Source organism: Crinia signifera, chromosome 3, assembly GCF_055691185.1.
Source record: "Crinia signifera chromosome 3, ASM5569118v1, whole genome shotgun sequence".
NCBI classification, from domain to species: Eukaryota; Metazoa; Chordata; class Amphibia; order Anura; family Myobatrachidae; genus Crinia; species Crinia signifera.
In genome coordinates, this window is record NC_139219.1 from 126,714,973 (window position 1) to 126,736,411 (window position 21,439).

General features: G+C 41.0%; 1 protein-coding gene across 14 annotated transcripts in view; it reads right to left on the reverse strand.

Annotated features, from left to right (window-relative positions):
* The window catches only part of QKI (QKI, KH domain containing RNA binding), a 169,534-nt gene extending 148,447 nt beyond the window's left edge, over window positions 1–21,087 (reverse strand). For 6 of the 14 annotated variants that reach the window (XR_014471658.1, XM_083176493.1, XM_083176491.1 and 3 more), the window contains exon 1: window positions 20,356–21,086. Coding sequence is in view for 12 of the 14 variants with exons in the window: in XM_083176493.1 (XP_083032619.1) it covers window positions 20,356–20,497 (142 nt within the window). In the remaining 2 variants the exon portion in view is untranslated. Of the gene's footprint in view, window positions 1–20,355 lie in introns of all 14 variants that reach the window. The other 8 variants (XR_014471659.1, XM_083176496.1, XM_083176495.1 and 5 more) reach the window with 3 other exon arrangements.
* Between the last annotated feature and the right edge of the window lie 352 nt (window positions 21,088–21,439).

Genomic DNA, 21,439 nt, shown 5'->3' on the forward strand with positions numbered 1-21,439 from the left:
ACCTGGGTCCAACCTGGGTTATTCCTTGGTGTAAAAGGGGTATTAATGGGATGGGGCTGTACTGGCCCCACTCCCTCCATTCAGACCGGTCGCTCTCTGCTGTGGTGCTGCTAGCACAGGTCTGGTCTGTGGATCAGAGATGAAATGCAGACCAGACCTGTGCTAGCAGCACCACAGAAGAGAGGGACACCCCTGGCAGGGAAGAGGAACTGCATGGGTTTTGAAATATGCAGGGTGCTAGAATGAACACTAATACATGTAATCTAAAGGGGTGTACACACAGTACTAGGGCAAAGCCATTTTGACTATGCTGATTTGGACTATGGCCAATTTGCCCATAAGCTAAATACACTGCGTGCTGCATAGTCAAAATTGCCTTGATGAAAAGTATATTTTGCAAGGTGATCGCATTGCCGTGCATCACTATTGTCCGCAGAGGAAAAGTGGTGTACACACAGTGCATGTACACGGCTTAAGAAAATGCTTCCAGCACAGTTGTCTCAAGTAGCAGTGGCAGTCAAAATCGAATATAAAAATAGACTGTGCAGGCAAGACTATATATATATATATATATATATATATATATATATATATATATATATATATATATATATATATATATATATATATATATATATAGTACAGATCTGCAATATAGAGCCATATGGACTGATCACGGCACTGCGAGATTCACCTGGGATCGAATAGAAAGCACATGACACCTAAACTGGTTTAAGATGACGGGAAGGCAATAGTAAACCAAAAACAAAGCATTAAACAGTGGTTATGAATACAGAGCACATTAGATTTGCTAAGAACAGGAAACTGAAAACAAGAACCAGCTTACCCAAACAGTTATCTCTGATAACTGAGATTTCATTGAAAATGCATACCGTTAATGACAATGCGAAACCCTAATTGACTATATTACCCAGGGCTCGACAAACCCCGGGTGCCAAGGCGATCAGATTTGCCAGGAAGCAGAACCCCCCCGGTACAGTGGTTGGTTGATTTAATGACAGCAGTGGAACCGTGGTGGATTATACGGTTAGACATAACAGGCAGCACGGCAGCAGCCGGCAGAGCGGTGCACATATCACCCTGCTGCCGCTGTATCAGAGCAGATCCGTACCGTGCTTATTTCAAAACTGGAGCACGGAGCTGCAGTGGTAGCTCCTGATGGTCTCGCAAGCCACCTTAAAATTGAAATAGTTGCGTCATGGACTCCGATGCAGCGGCAGCCGGGAGAGTTGTGCACCGCTCTGCTGTCTGTATATAGTAGAACCCACCGCGGGACCCGCTGCTTATGATGCTGCAGTCCCTGGAGCCGCCGTTCAGCGCCAGGTGCCGGGTGTGTGACTATAGGAGCTGGTCTGTGTGAAACCCGCTGTCACCAGCCCACCAACCCATGGTGACCACCCCCACTTGGCAGTCTGGCCGGTGCAGCAGCATGAGCACCCCGTTCAGCCAGACCTGATTATCCAGACCAGAGCCTGGAGAATGAGAACATGCTGCTGCTGTAGGTCACTGAGGGGGAGGAAGTGCACAACCCTTTCAGACTAGACCCAAGTCACCCATTTTCCTGTGTAAAGCTTGAGTGTAGATGTTTGCATTAAACTCAAAAAGATTTGTCCTTATTAACAAATTTGCTTCAATTAATAATTCACAATTAAATATAAGTGTTTTTTTTCCAAGCAATAGAGTCTATTCCATGTAACAGGTTTATGTATATATTAGTAGCAAAATAATAAGGCCTACACTGAAAGTAACAGCAGCAGCTGAGACATCCTGGCATTAATCACAGAGCAGATTACATAGATCATGTGGCCTTTATCTTCAGATTACACAGTATTCTAAACCTGAACACACATTTATCCATTGTACTCAACACATTCTTTACAAGCACCAGATATTCTTAAAATGGTCAACATTTAAAAGGCTTTCCCAATCAAGCTATCGCACTAAAATGGCTGCAAAGCATTATTCACAATATACCGCTTTTCCACTAGCAAAAATAAACCGGGATTTTGTACGGTGAGGAACATCGACGCAGGTTTTTTGCTAGTGGAAATGCATCCTGGTAAAAATTCCTAACTGTCCCGGCAATCCAACCCAGGTAATTTGTCGAGTTGGACCCAGGATATGGATTGGGGGGGGGCTAAGGGAAGCACATGGGAGTTTCTGCTTCTAGAGCTTGAGCACTGAATAAAACGTTTTGAAAAAATATTTTACAAAAAAGATACCTTCACAGGTATCCGCGTCCCCTCGCGGGGCTCGCCACACTTCCTATTCTCAACTCCACGCCGACGTGGATAGTGGGGGGTATGAAAAGGTTGGAGGACGCGTACCGCTGCGCTCGCCACGCTTCGGGTTGACGTTGATCGTGGGGTGGCGTTAACAATTGGGGGGGCCATTTCACACTTCAGGGTGGCTATATGGGGTCTGTGGGTCATTTAACATTGTTCCCTATGTAAATCGCGCTAATCGCTCGGTCGCATTGCATGCGTTTTTTTGGCCGCATGCTATGCGACCGACGCGATTTACCTTTTACCATTCATTTCTATGTGAAATCGCGGGCATCGCATCGGTCGCATCGCATGCCATTATAATGGCATGCGATGCCCGCGATGGGCACCGTTCTAGGTAACAAGTACCGTTGACTTACTGACTTTTTAAAACTTTCACTAAGTATATTTAAAAAAATCTATTTTCTATTTCACATAAACAATAGTAAGCAGAACTGGAAAATGTAGTAGGACTAGTGCTAGTTAATAACTTTGCAAGATCTATGTCACTGTATTGGCAGGGAGGAAAAGAAAACACTGTACATCAGAGCAAAAGCAGAAATGCTACCATGTGTATTTTCTGGTCACTGTACATGCTTTATAGCTTCCTTTGCAAAGCGATCACATGAATTGCCACATGCCTAGTACATGTTTCCTGTTTGGACAATTATGCATTGATATTTAAGTATGTCCCTGTTTTAGATAAGCCATTCTCGTTTATGTTATGGGGCCTACACACAAAGTGATTTGCGCCAGTGATTCTGGTCAGCTATTTAGCAAGGGCGATTTTCATTAAGCTTCCCAGTATCTAGATCACTCAGAAAGTGTCAGTGATGTGCACAAGCGACAGTGCTATGCGATTTAGCATAGGCGAGTTCTGTTAAGCATAGCGGTCTTGTGACGCAGATCAATGATCGCCATCACCCGTTTAACAAAAACACGGGTGATGTGCAGTCTGTTGCTAAGCGATCCGACTAGATTCATAATGCATGCAGTATCTACATCTCCTGGCAATAATGATGTGCAGGTCCACGTATCGCTTTGGGCCCTACACACACAGCGATGCGTTCTTAATTGCACAGCGATCTAGTCAGCTCACTCAGAAAATAGGCCAATATTGCTCCCTGTGTAGGCCCCATTACTTTCAGGATATTGATGCATATATTTATTCATTGGGATCAATTAGCTGCAAAGGGGATTTCCGCTACAATGGCACGAAATGCAAGCAATAGCATCACAACTGAGTCCGTTCGCTGCTTGATCTCAGTGGACTTGCAGATTTTTGTACACAGTCCTATGGGACTGCAAACAAAAATCTGCGAGTTCAGTGGTATTAGCGACAGCTAATCGCACCAATTGGACGGAGACCATTATTTTTGCTACCTGTATTGAAAAAGGTCAGGCAACAGCACTTATGCACACTGCAAATGATTGTTGCTGCTTATACTGGTAGATTTGTAAACATTAAACAAAAACAAATCTATACTGTCTATTTTAGTCCAATGCTGCCTGACATTGTTGAACAAATAGGGAAAGTGAGGCTGACACTATCAAAACAAACTTCTATGGCAGTAGCGAAACTATCTTAGACTTATCTCTCTGCACGAGTATATGACATAATTTAACTGTTTGCAGAATGAATTATGGCAGTAAAGAGCAGATATGATTTTATGGTCTGCAATTAATTAACTAGTAGGAAAATAAAACAGAAGCTTTGCAGAAGTGTATTTTATAATTTATGCCGTGTGCACTGAAACCACCACATGTTTTTGTTATTAGACCACCTACAATTTGCAATCTTTTGCCTACTGCTATCATTCCGTCAGTACTTTTTAGTCAAATTTACATTTGACCTGTTAAAGCCAAGTGCTGATTTTTTGACAGTCAGAAAAATTGGCACTGTTGAAAAACATGTGGATCGGCTAATTACTTGCTGATCCATGTGCTTTAGCCGAAAACATTGCTGGTTACAACCATTTTCCACTGACAGATTCGACTTTAAACAAAGTTGAACCTGCATCGGTGGAAGAGCCGGATGAAAACAGCACAATGAAATATCAGTGGACATTGAATATTCCCCTTATTATGGTTAGATGGACTTACAATTAACACTGGGTTTATAACACTCCCCTATGAGGGGTATTAGCTTTGCTTCCATTAGATCTCTAGTGGCTCAAAATGGGGGCTAATCAACCATGGAGTCTGGAAAGACAATTCATCCACAGTGTCCAAACATAGGCATGTGTCCTATACAATAGATATTCATCAGTGTGGCTTTAAAACCAGATTCGTTTCTGCTCTACTTCCCTATATAGATCAAGAAGGGGACTAAACAATCATGGAGTCTGGCAAAGCAAATCAAACATGTCTTCATCAAAACCGGACATTTGTATAAGGAGTTATACAAAAAATGAAGTAAATATTTGCTGTAACGAGTTTCAACGCCTCTCAGTATTGAGTTTTCAACAGCTTCCTCAGATATACTATACATCTGTATATATTAATCTCAAACCGTAATTATAAAATATATATTATATAACAACTGCCCATCCTTTTGTCCAGAATGATGCATTAAAAGAAAAAAGTTGCTTTACAGAAAAATATTCCTGATTCACAAAAGAATCTAAGCCACAAAACGATTTACTGCAATGCAGATGAAGATTTACACAAAAAGTCACATCGGGTGTTTGTAGGTTTGTGTGTTGCTTCAGGAAAACGACCTGAATTTATTAATAGAACATCCATTTGCCCCAATTGGTGTAAAAAGAAAATGTTATTACAAGTCTTGTTTAAATCAATTTCCTTTGGCATAATTGATTGTCCAGATTACAGGTATAAAAAAACATGAAATGACCATATCCAAGACCAAACTTATTTAAAATGTGAAAGGCTGTGCCATTGGTTATAAAATACTAACTGCAACTATATACACGATACAGTAATTTCAAATAGCAGGTTACATCCTCCTTTCCATTGTATTGCTTTAGAAAAAGGTGGAGTACGGTACTATTGTTACTTGAAAATGCATTCATTATTGTGAAAGCATTATTACCACTTCACAGATCTAGTATCATTTTTGTTAATCAGTATTACCAAATTGATAAGGCAATGCACAGAATTTGTGCTCATCGTGCTTGGTTGAAATCAAGATAAACCACATTCATGAAGTAGATGGATAATGTAGAGGCTCCTTCGCTTTGGCAGCCTACCATATATGGCCAATATGTGAGCACAGGGTGATGACAAGTGGCAAAAAATACATACATATCTAAAATAAGGGAGTGCAATCGCTAGTCTTGAAAAACAGTAGCAAGTATTAATTTCAGCAGGCTGGCATCATACCGAAGAATTAACATTTCCGTCCTCTCCTTGAACTTTTGGTTAGTCTGTATGAGCAAATAGATAAGACATTGCACAAGTAGAGGACCAAAACATTGATCCTGCAATATGATGAAAACCTGCTGAAAGAAAGAGGTGTTACTGTTTTGGAAGACTGTTGAGTGCACCCCCTTATTTGAACTGCATGTAATTAGAAGTGTTACGCCTTCTATTGGGAGAGGGAGAGAGATGATTGCAGAGGACAGCACTCCAAAGAAGCACCTTGTACTGTGCCCTGGGTGCCATCCAGGTAACCCAAAGGTTCCACACAATAGTATCAGATAGGCGGCACTCTGAGACGATGCAAAGAACAGACTCAAACACAGATATTAGTGATTACTAATATATGTGTGAGTCTTTTCTTTGCTTCGTCTCCGAGTGCCGCCTATCGGATAGAGATAGAGATACACATATACATACAAAATAGGTATGAGAGCATGATGTAGATCACACTCCTCCTGAGATAAGTAACTACTTCATTAGCCATAGTACTTATCTTGTAATGGGTCAAAGACAATCCCATAGTCGGTTTTATACCACAAGGGTAAAAACATTACTCATGCAGGTTAAAAATCTATATAATCCTTTATATCAATTGTTTCTTATTCAATGAAAAAAGAAAGTCTTTAGCAGAGTCAATGTGTTTAAATATGGTCTCAGAATTGTCAACTATCCTTACCTTTATCATCGACTTCAAAAAGGCAAACATTGATCACTAACAGCTGCATCCTAGTATTGCAAAGCTGCGACTATCTTATATACCTATAATCTTCCAAGAAAAAAAAAAAAACTCCAAATGTTCACTGCAATAGATATGGTCTTAAAAGGCAGCTCATTTACAAAAAGATTTAAGTCTTTAATGAATTGTAAATAATGATAATACAAAATAGAAGCATGTCTGGGAAGCTCTGGAATACATTACACCTTTTCCAGCATTATAGTGTGCTGTGCACTGTTTCTGCAGTACTGTGACATCTGTACATAGCCATCTTTCCAAGTAGTATGCATCGACTGTCCATCTGGCAGTTAAATCTGTTAAAGTCACTAAAATTTGTGAAGTGTAAAGGGACTAGCGTCTTTCCCAGTCAGGCATGCAGACAACTGCAGCTCTTCCTCCTCACTTAATTAGCCTGCATGTAACCTAAATATCAGCTGCCACCCAGAAGCACTATAGCCTAAGCTGTGGGACACTGTGGCCACCTACTATAGTGCCCATTCCCCTCCAATTTATCATAGTCAGCCTTCTTGCTGACACTCTTCAGGGCTGCCTGGGTGATAAATTGCTCTGTTAGCCACCCTATGTTAATCAGAGGCTGACGCACGTGTACCTTTTAGACCGAAGGCACTTAGCTATATTAAAACACAGCACTATCAGGCAGCCACACTGTGCATTAAACCTCCCATTTGGAACCAACCACTTTCCTCATGAATAGTTATGAAAAGCGTACAGTCAGTAAATCAATAGGCGGTAGGTTTATGCACCCCATTATTTAAATAGCTCTGGTTCTGTCTTTCAGTTCCCTAGGAGTCTCACTTGAATAGCAAGGAGCGATTAGATATACTGGCGTTAAATGCAGAAACTAGCCAAATGTGATTGTGGCCCATTCTCCCAGACAGAATATTGCCAGTGATGCACTGTTTTTTTTTATGTTATGCATACAAATCAAGTTTTTTAGGGGATGCAAAGACCAGAAAATGAATAGCTGTTTTCCTTCCCTTATTGCTACAGCAGTGTTTAAGGTATACAGAAAAACCCTTGCACTCATGAATACTCACTATTACTCGCTCAATATTAGAGCATATAAACATAAAGTGAATAAAATGTTTTAACTATTGGTTCTTTCAGTACTAGCATGAAAATATACATTATGGTGTACGTAAAAGAGCTGTACATATGTGAGTTTTCAAACCAGGCAGAAAACCCACCTGTAAGTATATACTTAAGTGAACTAGTAGCAAAATGCCGAACACAAGATACTCAATAGTGAAAAACAAAAACAGATAAGTCCATCTATATCAAAATGTACTGTACCCCACATACGCAGGTTTCGTAAAAAAAAAAAAAAAAAAAAAAAAAACTTAAAACACTTTCCCTACCCAGACAAGGAAAAATCGTTCATTCAGCTGTGCACTGTGTAAGAGCCCATTGTTTCCTACAGCAGGAGTCTGCTGTAGTTCAATCAGCCAGAGCTGTCAGGAAGCGCCAGTATTTAGCATAACACCAGTTACTCCTGTCAGCTGTGGAGGCATGCGCGCATCCACTGTACTGACATGCATAATTAGCACATATTCAACATTATAAAATGGACAAAGGGGCATTATATCATTCATTGACTGGAACAGTCAATTGCTGCATAGATCATTTTATGTGCATATGTAGGAGTTGCTATAATTTTATCTAGGACACCTAAGGCATGTTTCAAATGTTTGAGCCACCAAAATCCAGTAGATGGAACCCAAAGAAGAAGATCTCCATTTGTCATTCAGTTCAGGCATTATCAGCTCCCTGCACAACTATTTCAGCTCGCATCCCCACGGTGGTGGTGGGCTGAATTCAGTGAGAAGTGTCCCATTTAAATGCTGAAACTGAAATCTACACTTTGTGCCCCTTCCTTTAGACAGGTTTAGATGCTTTAAGAGGCTAAATCTAGATTGCTTAGAAATTAAGCACAAATTGCTCCATGTGTACACCCCATAGTGATGGTAATGTGCAGTCCCGTGGGTCATGCACACCGGCTCAAATCTTTAGCACATGCAGACAACATATTGGTTAGCATCACCACCTCACTATGTATGAATGGGCGAGTTAGACCCCAGGAAGTTCAAGGGAAATCGCTTGGCACACGTCTCAGCGTGTGTATGCCTCTTAATAGTACAGGTTTTAAAGCTCTCCATGCTGAACCACAGGTGCCTTAATGAGTATATCAGCTAGTTTGATTACACCATCTGTGCACAAACATGGATATCCTTAAAACCTAAACTGTTAAGCCTCGTACACACGGGGGGAGATATATTGCCCAGCAATATATTGCTGAGCAATATATTGCCCAGTGTCTCCTTTGCACCAGCGGCCCTATTTCCAGCGATTATAGCCCCTATCGCCCCCGTGTGTACACAGCATTAAGGATGCTTTGAGGTCCGCATTTGGAAACCACTGATCTATAGTAAAACAAGCTTACCTCTATTCTCCATGTTTAGTACTTTATAATCTTTTCCCAAAAAAGTCAATAAAGGCACATTCATATCAGATTCTTTATAGGTCAGAACTAGGTAGTTTAAGGCTGTAAAGCTTCATACACTCTGGGCGATAAAATTAGTGATATTGCTTATTTTAGCCCTTCTGCGCGATACAGCCAACTATATCATCCAGTGTGTATGCACACACTAGGGCCGAAGTATGCTGTATGACTATACATTCTTGTTCTAAAACTTTAACTGCTAAAATCATCAATCAAGCTAAACAAATGGATCTTCTGTGTACACACAGTGCGATTTTGGCTATTTTATTCCCTTACGATTTTGACTATATACTTAAAATCGTAAAGAACATTAGCCAAAATTGCACTGTGTAAGGGGAAATGCAATACCGATGCATGGCCCTGTGGCATCGGTCTCTCAAGTAGAAATAGACTACTTGAGCACAGTCTATTTTGACTACATCTTGAGAGCATGCCATGCCGGTTCCCGGCAACCACCGATATAGAAATCTGTCGGCCTGTACATACACACCTTTAAGGTGATAAATTTTAGAGGTGTGCTGCATTATCTGCCCAACATCATAATCTTGCCATACTGATAACTTTAATGAGCTCTCCATGTATTTGTGGGTGCTACATGACATGGTTTAGAATGAAAAAAAAAAAAAAATATATATATATATATATATATATATATATATATATATATATATATATATATTTACTAGTCATGCAATAATGTAATCATATTCAAGCTACTTTAATGTTAAATCAATTTTTGCACACAAAAAAACGATTTAGCAAATAAACTAATATTGTGCAAAGTACAGAAGTCATGTGGTTACAAAACCAATGTTTACCTGTCTCAACTCTGCCAAATGTTACAATGTACACTATACTTCAATCTAAATATTGTCAATATAAGAAACATCAATACAAAGGTTTAGTAGACTTTTCGCAACAACACAAACCTTCTTTTCAATGTGACTAAAAGACAATTGGAGGAAACGATGTATTCAACAAGGCGGAAAAGACCCCTTTCCTGTATGTTTGCTAGCAGCTGATAAAAATGGATTCAACTTCCTGCTCTTTCTACTGTCAGTTTTGACAGTCTTTTCCAATAAACTGAAGTAAAACCTGTACACAGAAGATTCGGGCCTGCTCAGACATCTATTAAACTGGTTTAAATATTTAATTTAAAACAGAGGTGTGCAGAACTGAGGATTTGCCACAGTGCACAAATAATGGTGATATATTTACAAGGAAGATATTGATTATGTGCCTATGCTATGAAACAGGCTACACTTGGCAATCTTTCAGTTTTCCAATTAAGAATTTTTTTTTCTTTAAAATGCATTTTTTTTTAAATAAATAAGATTTTTTTTTAAACTGAAGGAATCTGCTTACTCAGCTGATGGTTGTGTCTGGAAGGCTTCATACTCACTACAATTCATTGTATTTTCCTAGCTTGCCTTTTCATTTATATTGTTTACATTTTATGTAAGCAGCATATAAACGGTTATGGCAATTGAAACTAATTATTCTCGTGCCATCATGGCTACTGCCCCTGTTCAAACTTTTGTTGACATCCATGTTTCAAGGAACACAACTTGTCCTAATAATATGTATTAACCTCGCGTCCTTTATTAGTGGGCAGCGAGCCAAAGAGGGATAATAATAGATCCTGCTCACCAGCACAAATATTTTGTTTTGGGTAGGTTTTAATTATATTGACTTCTATACCGTTTCCCTATCTTTAATATACAAAAATGGAGGTTCTCTAACTAAGCTTGGTGATTTGTTATAGGACAGATCAGGTGACCACATTACACAAATTTACTTCAGTCGGGTAATTGCTTCAACGCACTTATGCTATACACGTTTACATTAAAATCAACATCTCATCTTCTTAGCGTAAAGGGGTGTACACATGGAACGATTTTGCTAGTGAGCGACTTTAACTAAGCGATTTAACTAAATGCACCAGCGATTTTGACTAAGCGATTTGACTAAATGCACCAGCAATTTTGACTAAGCGATTTCATCTATACTAGAATTAACATACTTGCTTGGTATTCATTGCAGATCATCTATACTAGAATTAACATACTTGCTTGGTATTCATTGCAGATCGCCTAGTGAACATCTCCATTAGCAGTGAATAGCAGTGATTTTGACTAGACAGCCAGCGATCTAGTCAAAATATTCTTGCCTGGCAACTCTCTTTTTAACTAAGCGATTTTATAGGGCGATTTGTCTAACCTTGACCGAGATCTTTAATAACCTTCTAAGCAATTTTGACTATGTAGTCAAAATCGCTTAGAAGGATGGCTCCGTGTGTACACCCCTTTACACATCAACAGCACAGACTACAAGAAAACTCTACGTATTCCCTGGAATCCTCACATCTAATCCCGATTAGTCATGATAGGGATAACCTGTTGATCCTACAACAGAGAAGTACATTTAGTTTCAATGTAAACATGCTTATAGAAAGGGACCTGTAATAGTGTCAGTGGTTACAAACAATGCAGTGTGTATGTGGAACAATAGATTCCTGCAATGTATTTTTAAAGCTGTATTAATTGCTTTTGTGCTGCAAAAGACATGATAATTAATTACTTTTAAACACTGTAATGTAAGTGTTTTTAATGTTCCATTAAAACAACTGTAAGATGATGGTTAAATAAAGACTGCATTCTGAATATTAGATTACATTAAATGATGTCAAACACCAACCATACATAAAATCTAACCAACTGGATTGCAGTTTAAATATATCAAAGGACATTTAAGAATTTAAGTTTTATTTAAAAGAACAATTATCTAGGAAAGAAAAGTTCACTAAAAACGAAAGTGATTATATATATATATATACACACAAACACAGTAATAAAACAAGACTGGCTAATAACAGTGCACCAGCCTCTAAAAGGTGCTCACACACGGTGCAATGTTTGCATGCATTTTGGTCCGCATCACATGCGATTTGTGTGTGATGCGATCGGGACTAGCTCAGAAAGTATGTGCAGCACATACTTTCTGAGCTGTGCGAGGGCATGTACACGGCAGCGCACATCACACTGTATGGGAACCTTAACTCATTTTTTTTCAAACACCAACCAATGGAAGTTAGATTTGATTTGGCTGATACTTTACAAAGCTTAGCAAATAGGTACCAAATAATTAAGAGGGCTCAGCTCGCAAGATCTATATCTATCTATATCTATCTATCTATCTATCTAGACACACACACACAAATAGAAATGTATATTCACATACATTGAAAAAGAGTTTTTGAAAAAATCATTTCCTATTTGACCTAGACCACATTCTTCTGTTTTTCTAATAAAATGTTACATTTGGATAGTTTTTAGTCATCAAACCCAATCCGAGGGAAAATAAAACCCTTGGAGAAAAGGGTAAAATTAATTCTCAAGAGTAAGGCGTTTAGAGGAGCTGCGCAGTTTGTGAATAATTCAGAAGGCTGTAAGAACAAGGCTCTGTTTTTGTTGGTTAGATAATTTTAAGGCTTGTAAAAACTCTGCAGCAATTTTGAACATTAAAGTTGTGTCTTCATCATAATAGATAGAAGACACATACACACACATATACTAGTCACTAGCCCACCAAAATGACCAATTCTGAAGGCGCGTACACACAGGGCAATATGATCGTTGGCAATATATTGCCAGCGATCATATTGCTCAGTGTCACGTTTTCATCTGCGACCAGAGATGGTCGCAGATGAAAATGTCACACTGCCGGGAGAAGAAACAGTGGAAGTCGCATGCTCCTCCGACCAGCGACCATTCAGGGGCTGAAAACAGGAGCACACTCCAAATCGCTGGCAATATGGTCGCTCAGTTACCATATCGCCAGCAATAGGTGTACTGTGTGTACACAGCTTAACAGTAATGTGCATGGCCATTGGGCAATGCTTGAATTGCTTAATCAAGTGTCGTGTAGTGGCCACCATGACAACACTTTAATTCCCTCCATAGAGGTGAGGAGCAGCATTATTTTTATTTTATTATATAGAATATATAGACATGAACACACACAACAACCACCTTATATAGTATTACAGAGAGGCCAAGACAAATATTTCTATTTGTACTTTAGAAGATGCTAGCACACATGTAGGTGTATACGTGTTTGTCTTATACAATGCACTTTACAGAGGAAGTTTAGTTATTCAGTCCCTGCTATAATGGAACCTGCCTAATTTTGCTCGCACTAGGGCTAATGTCATCCAAAGACAATTAAGATACTCGTGTATCATTTTATCTGTGGGAACGACCCAAAGAAAACCACATGAACACAGGGAGAACATGTATGTTCGGTTATACATATCTGCGTTTTAAATATGGAGATAGTTAGCCACCAAAATGCAGGAAGCCAATGTTTTTGGACGGAAGTAATTTCACAGGCCCTTAATGGTACTCTGAGCAAGTCTCTAAAAGGAGCTCTTTGACACTGTAAATAAGCTTTCATGTTTCTTTCACGGATATACAAGTTTAAAGATTTTACATTAAAATGTATGTTTAAGACTTTGTTGCTTTGTCATTTCACTTTGCAGGATTACCCGGGGCAAATGATTGACAGTGTGGTCTGTTATTCACACAAGCATGATTAACTAAATATGCATTTTATTTGCCATGTTTCATATACTGCCAATCTACTAAACAATTTGTGGCCTCCCTCTAATTATTTATAGCCATAGACACATATACAGAAAGGCAATTCAACAACACAAACTGACGAAAATGTATAATTTATAGTGTTCATTCTAGCACCCGCTATCTTTGAAAACCCATGCAGTTCCTCTTCCCTGCCTGGGGTGTCACGGTCTGCTGTAGTGCTTCTAGTACAGTGTGGTCTGTATATCAGCACTGATATGCAAACCAGACCTGTGCTAGAATCACCACAGCAGACAGTGACACCCCAGGCAGGGAAGAGGAACTGCATGGGTTTTCAAAGATAGCGGGTGCTAGAATGAACACTAATTTCCATAAAAAGTATCCATTCTACTTTAAGTTTCAACTACACTCACAAATACACTTAACAGTTTTAATAAAAGTAGGAAGATTGTAGAGAGTAAAGCACTATATGCCAATTGTATAAGCCGGAATGATTTTTGTGGGTGCAAATCATCGCAGCAGTGGCCGCACTTTACGATGGCCAGAATCTGTTGTATTATATTACTTGGACCTCCTTCGAAGGCAGGCTTCTCTTCCATGAAACGGTCACAAAAGTCTTATGGAGGATATCAATTCCAGACGTGCTTCTGATCACTACTCAGATATTGAGTAGTGCACATACAGTATTTGCCTGTAGACGGATCATCACTCATTTCCCTCTGCATTTCTATGGGGTGCTAAGAAAATCTAGTGGTGTTTCTTGTTTCAATGTGCCATTCTGGAATTATTTTGCCAAGAATCCAATAACCTCCATTAAGGCTTATCTGGATGATACTCCTAAAGAAATGAAATCGTTCAGATTACGGCGAGATGCCTGGCAAAGCTCAGTACAAGAGAATTAACCTGGAAATAGAACATTAACTAGAAGGTCAGCGAGAAAGGGAATTTTCACAATGTCTGCAACTGGCTATTCATCATTAATGGTGTAGTAGCCATTAGAGACAGGGTGAAATCTTGCTTTTCAAGTCATCTCATTTGCATTACAGAAGTAGAACATGCATTATATGCACTTGGGTTTCCTGCATTATTGAGCCGAGTGTGGAGCAATGCAACTAGATATAGTGTACAGTCTGAGAAAAAGAATGTACTAAAGTCCAGCAGGGCTGGTTACTCCTCCACTTACTGGCCCCAGCATAAACACTTCAAAAGTAATCTAAGGAAGTGGGGGTAGTTAACACTACTTTCAGTGGAATGTAATTAAAAGTGTAGGCATTTTAAGGAACTTCCAGATAAAGTTCTACTTCTAGCTTGAAGAAAAAAAAAAAAAAAAAAAAATTGTATGCTGTTTTTTTACAACCACTTTGAAAACCACTGATGTGCATATGTATAAAAGATATTACATTTATACGTGCACACATACATACATAACATCATTCATAATGTTAAATGTTTTTCAGGGAAAAAAAAAAAATACCATCGTCCGTACATGAATTATGCCTTCAGTGAACTAGCACACTGTGTCTTTGTAAGAAACTACTGTAAGTTTCTTGTTGTATTTTTTTTTCCCTAAATTAAACACAAATCCCATTCATCTCAAACTGTAGAGAGCATACAGGCGCCCCTTAGTGGCTTAAAACCTAAAGCCATTAAATAACACATTCAATTTCATGCAAGGTTTCTTTTTGCGCTGCAGTGTAGTATTGTTGTACATTCCTGGAAGTTTTAAGTTCCCCCCTCTTTTTATACATACAGATTCCTGCAGGCTGCACTGCCCAGTATACAAAAACAGGAAGCCAACCAAGCCCTTTAAACAGACTGAGCCTGTGGCATCAAGTTACTCTAGTTGATGACAATAGTGGATCCCTTAACCGCAAGGAAGCCTAAAAACATGGTATTTATTAAACCGCCCATCATGTGACCAATCCAGAGCATTGAGAAAAGGCCAAATTTAATATCTGTCGCTAGATAAGAACTAGGTTTCCAGCTTCATATATTCAAACACATTTTCTACATATCAAAATGTTAGCAAAACAAAAACTCGCAACTGTTGCAACAAGTAGGCAAAACTAGCAACTAATATGTACAAATATGCAACTTTTACTGAAAACAAAGCATTGATTTAATAAAACATGGAGCTGAAGACAAAGCTAGTGCTGCTTTCCCACTGCCAAACCTGCTTTGACCCGTTTTTTAAACGGGTCAAAGCAGGTTTTAACCCCTTTCCCACTGCATGTAGTAAACGGTATATTACTGGTTAATTACCGTTTTTGTACCTTTCACATTGAACCCCTTGTGAAAGCTACAGAACTGTAATTAACCAGTAATATACCCCCCTCTGGATGCTGGGCAGTAGGGACGCTCCGGAAAGCCCAGCATCCAGAGGGACCCGAAGTACTGTGCCCATGCCAGACCCGATGCCTCCCCAGCAGTGCGTGAACCCCACTGCCCGGATCCCCCACGCAGGTAAGTATCAGGGGAGGGTGGGCACAGGGAAGGTACCAGGGGGAAGTAATGTGGTATTTTAAATACCGTTTAAGAGGCATTCCCACTGCCTTAAAAATGGTATTTAAACGTGTAGGACTCTGCTTTTTAAACGGGTTGAAATACCGGTTAACTTTAACCGGTATTTCAACTCTGGCGCTTTCCCACTGCAGCTTTAAACGGTAAATTGTGGGGAAAAAAACTGCAATTTACCGTTTAAGAGCTGCAGTGGGAAAGGGGTATAAACAGGTTGTTTATACTTTTGCAGATAAAATGGAAGTGACACCAATTCTAACAGAAGAAAATGCCTGGGCCAAACACTAGTACGAAATATATCCAAATTTAACAAAAGCGATCTGTTTCAAATAAATAATTCGGTACTTATGTAGTAACTGGGCTGCCGATTTTTTGATTGTATGCCTTAAGTTAAGGCATACAATCAGATGCGATGCGATGCGATATCGCATCGCATCGCATCGCATCGGATGCGATGACCCGATTTTTCCATAGGAATCAATGTTAAAATGATTCCTATGGAAAAATGGGTCCTTTTCATACCACTACTATCCAAGTGGGCATGGAGTTGGATATAAACCTGTGGCGAGCGTAGCGAGCCACCGAGCCCGAAGCGTGGCGAGCGAAGCGAGCCCCGCGAGGGGACGGTATTCGTCCCCTCGCGGGGCTCGCTTCGCTCGCCACGCTTCGGGCTCGGTGGCTCGCTACGCTCGCCACAGGTTTATATCCAACTCCATGCCCACTTGGATAGTAGGGGTATGAAAAGGACCCATTTTTCCCATTGAATTCCATGTTAAAATGGACTCAGTCCATTTTAACATTGATTCCTATGGAAAAATCGGGTCATCGCATCGCATCGCATCGAATCGCATGGTCGCATGCGATGCGATGCGATCTCCCGATCCGACCCGATTTAGAAATCGGCAGCCCAGTTACTACATAAGTACCAATAATTCATACTCCTATTACTAGGTATATTACACCAATATTTTAACAGTACATTAGAAATCAGATGACATACAGTTGTTCAACAAAATGATAGTGAGAAATGAGCACCCTGCTCAGACAACTTTCAATCTATTCCAGAAGATAAATGTAACTCATTTAAAAAAAAAACAGAAAATATATAAATATATATATATATATATATATATATATATATATATATATATATATATATATATATATATATATATATATATATATATATATATATATGTACACACACACACACACACACACACACACACACACACATATATATATATATATACATACATACACTCTACACACAAAAAAATTAAAATAAATATTTAAACCAATTGAACTTAAAGCTCTAGGGGCTAAAGCTCTAGTACATTTCCACTTCCTTCTGTGACCATTGTCTCCAATTATGTAAACATAGCATGTGTTACATTTACACTTCACTGTCATTTCCTGTTTAATTTGGTAAAAAGAAAATTTCTGATCAACATGTCACTTCCTTTAATATATCTTCAGTGTTTCATGTGCAACATTAAAAAGAAACTGACAGTCCTTATTTGTGCACTATATTTAAATGTATACAATTTATACCAGACTGCAATTGGGCCCTAAATATATTAATCTATTGCGCCAACATAATCAAATAAAAAATAATAATGAGACAAAAACTGGAGTAACAGCATCACTGGAAAGACAGCTTTAAATGTGACAAAAGGAATTTTTCCCCAGGCAATGTTTACTTCCTTATAAAATTCACTTTATGTAACAATGGCTTCAGCAGCTCATTTGGATTACAGTACCTGAGCGACTCAACTGAATGTTTTACATGCATAACAACCACATTTAGGTATCCATCAAACACTACTATACTTTAGTTTTTCTTTGCCATATGCACAACTGCAACAATATTTGTACATAAAAGGAGGCGGAATAAAAAATAAATGGTAAAAAAAAAAAAAAAATACAGTCTGAGATGTTTGCAATACAAATATTTGCATTTGGCTATCCAACAGCTGCAACAACTACCACCCCTCCACCCCCAGCCCCGAAATAAACAGATGAGAGATTACAAACTGAAGCCATCCAAGTGTAGACTGATGCCGTTAAACTATGAAATAAAACAGTCATATTTGAAATGAAAGGAAAATCAATAAGAATGTCCAGTAATACAGCTGTATATGAACAATGACGCTGGAGTCATGGAAATCGTTTAAATGGGCATCAATATCTTGTGTAACGGAATACAGTTATTCCCACAAGTATTTTTGGTAAATTCCTCAGCCTGTAAAGACTACAGGTCATTTGCAGTTCTCATGACTACAGACCTCCAAATATTGCTAATTTCCCCCCTTTATCTGCCAGGAACAGACCAGGCCAAACAGTGAACAGCATTGCTGGTCTGTTTATAATGGTGTAAACCTTGTTGGGACACAGTTTAGTCTGTAAATGAAACAGGAAAGGGAGTGTGGGAGAGAGTGGAAGTGCATAGTCTGGCTGCAACCGACAAGCAGAATAACCCATTGTGGGCTTCCAGTGGGTTTAGCTGGATCTCCTAGCCAGGGACTACCAAGAACAAAAACAGGACACGCATGATAGGCGAGAGGATTAGAGTGTGAGCTTTGGAATTAGAATGCATAGCAAACTAGTTTATCATTTTCTTGCAATACAAAGAGGAGATTGTTCCTTGCTGCAGTTGCTAACCTCAGCTCGCTGAAGCCTACACCATGGCAAGGAAAAGCAATAAAGCGAGTGTTCTTTGCAGCCTGCCAGATCAATACATAGGGCAGTATTCAATGGTAATATTCTCCGTGCACGGCGAGCATTTTTTTTTGCTCGCCGTGCACTCTCCGTGTTCCGGAGGGCTCGTTGCCTCTCCTGCTGCCACTATTCAATGTTTATAAGACTCGCCGCCACTCGCGGCGAGTCTTAACCCCTGCAGCGGACGAGCGTCCGCAGCAGGGAGCTGACAGGGACGTGGCATCCAGGGAGATTAAAGTCTCCCTGGATGCCACAGAACATATGTGAGGGTAGGGGGCCCCCCTGGGACCCAGGCAGCACAGGCTGCCCCCCTCTATAGCCAGCGGGGGACCCAGTATTCACTGTACCCGAACGTGCTTCGGGTGCAGTGAATATATGAATATCTAATGAGCGGCTCGAGCGCTCTGGCCCCCTGCTGGCTGCACTGTGTAAAAAAAAGAAAAAAAAAAAAATGTAAAAAAATATTTTTTTAAAAATTAAATATATATTCATGTGCTATAGGCACATGAATAAAAATAACATGGCCCTCCACAGAAAAAAAAACCTGATTTTTTGACACCAAAATTAAAAAAAACACCCTTTTAGTTTAAAAGTTCACATTCCTGCTCTCCATCAAAAGATGGAGAATTTCTTCACGGAGAGAGACGGCGAGAATCACTAAGAAAGACGGAGAATATTTCACATTGAATAGGGTGGCTCGCCTTTGGAGAAAAAAACCTCTCTCCACGGCGAAAAAAGCACAAGTTCTCCACAAAAGACGGAGAACTTTTCTCATTGAATACTGCCCATAAACTGGATGCTACATGAAGGGACATTAGGAAGCTGGGTTTTATAGTCAGTAATGGCTGCCATTCAACAAACTTCATCTACAGTATCTGCTTAATATTGTAACAACTACTACCCCCTATACAGTTACCCTGATACGAACAACAATAAATAAATAGCGTTCTCTGCACAGTATAGAAGTAAATGGAGATCATGGAAAACTTTTCAGAAATAGTCAGACCATGCACCACCGTTTTAAGATGGCCTCCTCATATGCCTAGGAGGCAACTAAGAGCAGCAAATGGCTTTAATCTAGACAAAGACAGCAAATGGCCAGCTAGTCAGTGGCCTCCAGCACATTCCTGCAGACACCTACTAGCCCTCAGTGTAACATTCCAGCGATGCTAGATGCAGCTATTATCCCATGTATATCCATGCTATATAGCCTGGGGAACGTGCTGTTATTACAGGAACACTTGCTTTAATTAAATGTTGTCATATTTCAATTGAGGGAACTCATGTCGACAAGTATTGATGTCAACACCGGCCACAGATCGCAATGTACACAGCCGGCTGCCAGCACTGTGCACAGGGGCCGGGGTGGGAGCAGCTGCCCCCCTTTTCCCATTGCATCACAGGTTTGGTTAGCACCAGGGAGAGCCGCATGCCAGCAGGTCACATGGCATGGGGAGGAGGAGGGGGGGGGGCAGCCTGGCACAGGGAGGGCTCTCCGCCGGGAACCAAACTCTACTGAATGGCGAAACTTTACGCAGGGAAAGTTGGGTCCCCGAGGCAGCAGCGATGGCTGCGTGGGACATGCGGCCGGTGTGCGGCTCTTGCGGTATATACCTTCATCCAGGAGGCGCTCCAGGTGGTTAAATATCCCGCAGAAGTTGGGCAGGCTGCTCATCAGCTTCTTATCGTTCATGAGCTGCATCAGATAATCTGGGGTCGGCTTCGGCTTCTCCTTTGTTTCCATTTCCCCGACCATTATCCACTCTCACAGGGGCAAGTGACTGCAGAGAAGACGTGTCCGGGCGGATAGAGACCCCCCCCACACGCGGCGTGGGCACTAGCAGCGGGGAAAGGAAACTTCTCACAAGCCCGGTGCAGAATCCGCACTTCCCCACGCTCGGCCCCCGGGTGTCCAAGCACAGCCGCGCTCACAGGGGGAGGGGGCGGGGGACAGGGGCTCTCTCCAGGCACCCCCGGCTCTCCTCTGCCACACAGGGAGCGCTGCGGTCCGGGCGCGGAGGCTGCGGGCTGGCCCGGGGGGGTTGGGGGGGGAGAGAGAGATTGGACGCGCTGGGCTTCTCCCCTCCTTCCCGTGTCTCCGATCTCCCCTCAGCAACAGCAGCGGTGCACGGGGCGCCGAAGACGGGCTGGAGTAGTGCTGGCTGCCGCTGTCTCCTCTTCCTGTCCCCGGTCTGTGTGGCAGCGGCGCCTCCTGTCTCCGGCTGTATGCGTGCGATGTGCGGTCCCTGCTGTCTCTCTCCGGCCGCTGAGTGACTGTCTGCTGCCTGCTTCTCCCTCTAGAGGAGTTTGCTTCAGTTCAGGCAGCAGCGAGAGGAAGAGGTGGCGGGGCGGAGAGTGCCGGGGATAGGAGGAGAGAGGGGGGAGGGAGGTGAGGAGGAGCCGCACACTGAGGAAGGGGGAGGCTCTATCCACCATGGTGACCGCTCAGGAGGTTGGGACTCGGGAGGGGAAAACATTTTTTGGGTGGGGGAGTGTGGGGAGACTAAAGGCAGCCGCCGCTCGGCTTTGCTGCTACTGCCCGTCCGCCAGCTCCAAGCACATAGCTCACAGGAGCCTGGCAAGGGATGGATCCAGTGTGCATGTGCCTAGCATAGGCTGTCAGTGTGTATTGCTGATATATAGGGTGAGATTTAATGGGATGAGAGATGCAGAAAGTGAGAGATTTGGTGAGAAATCT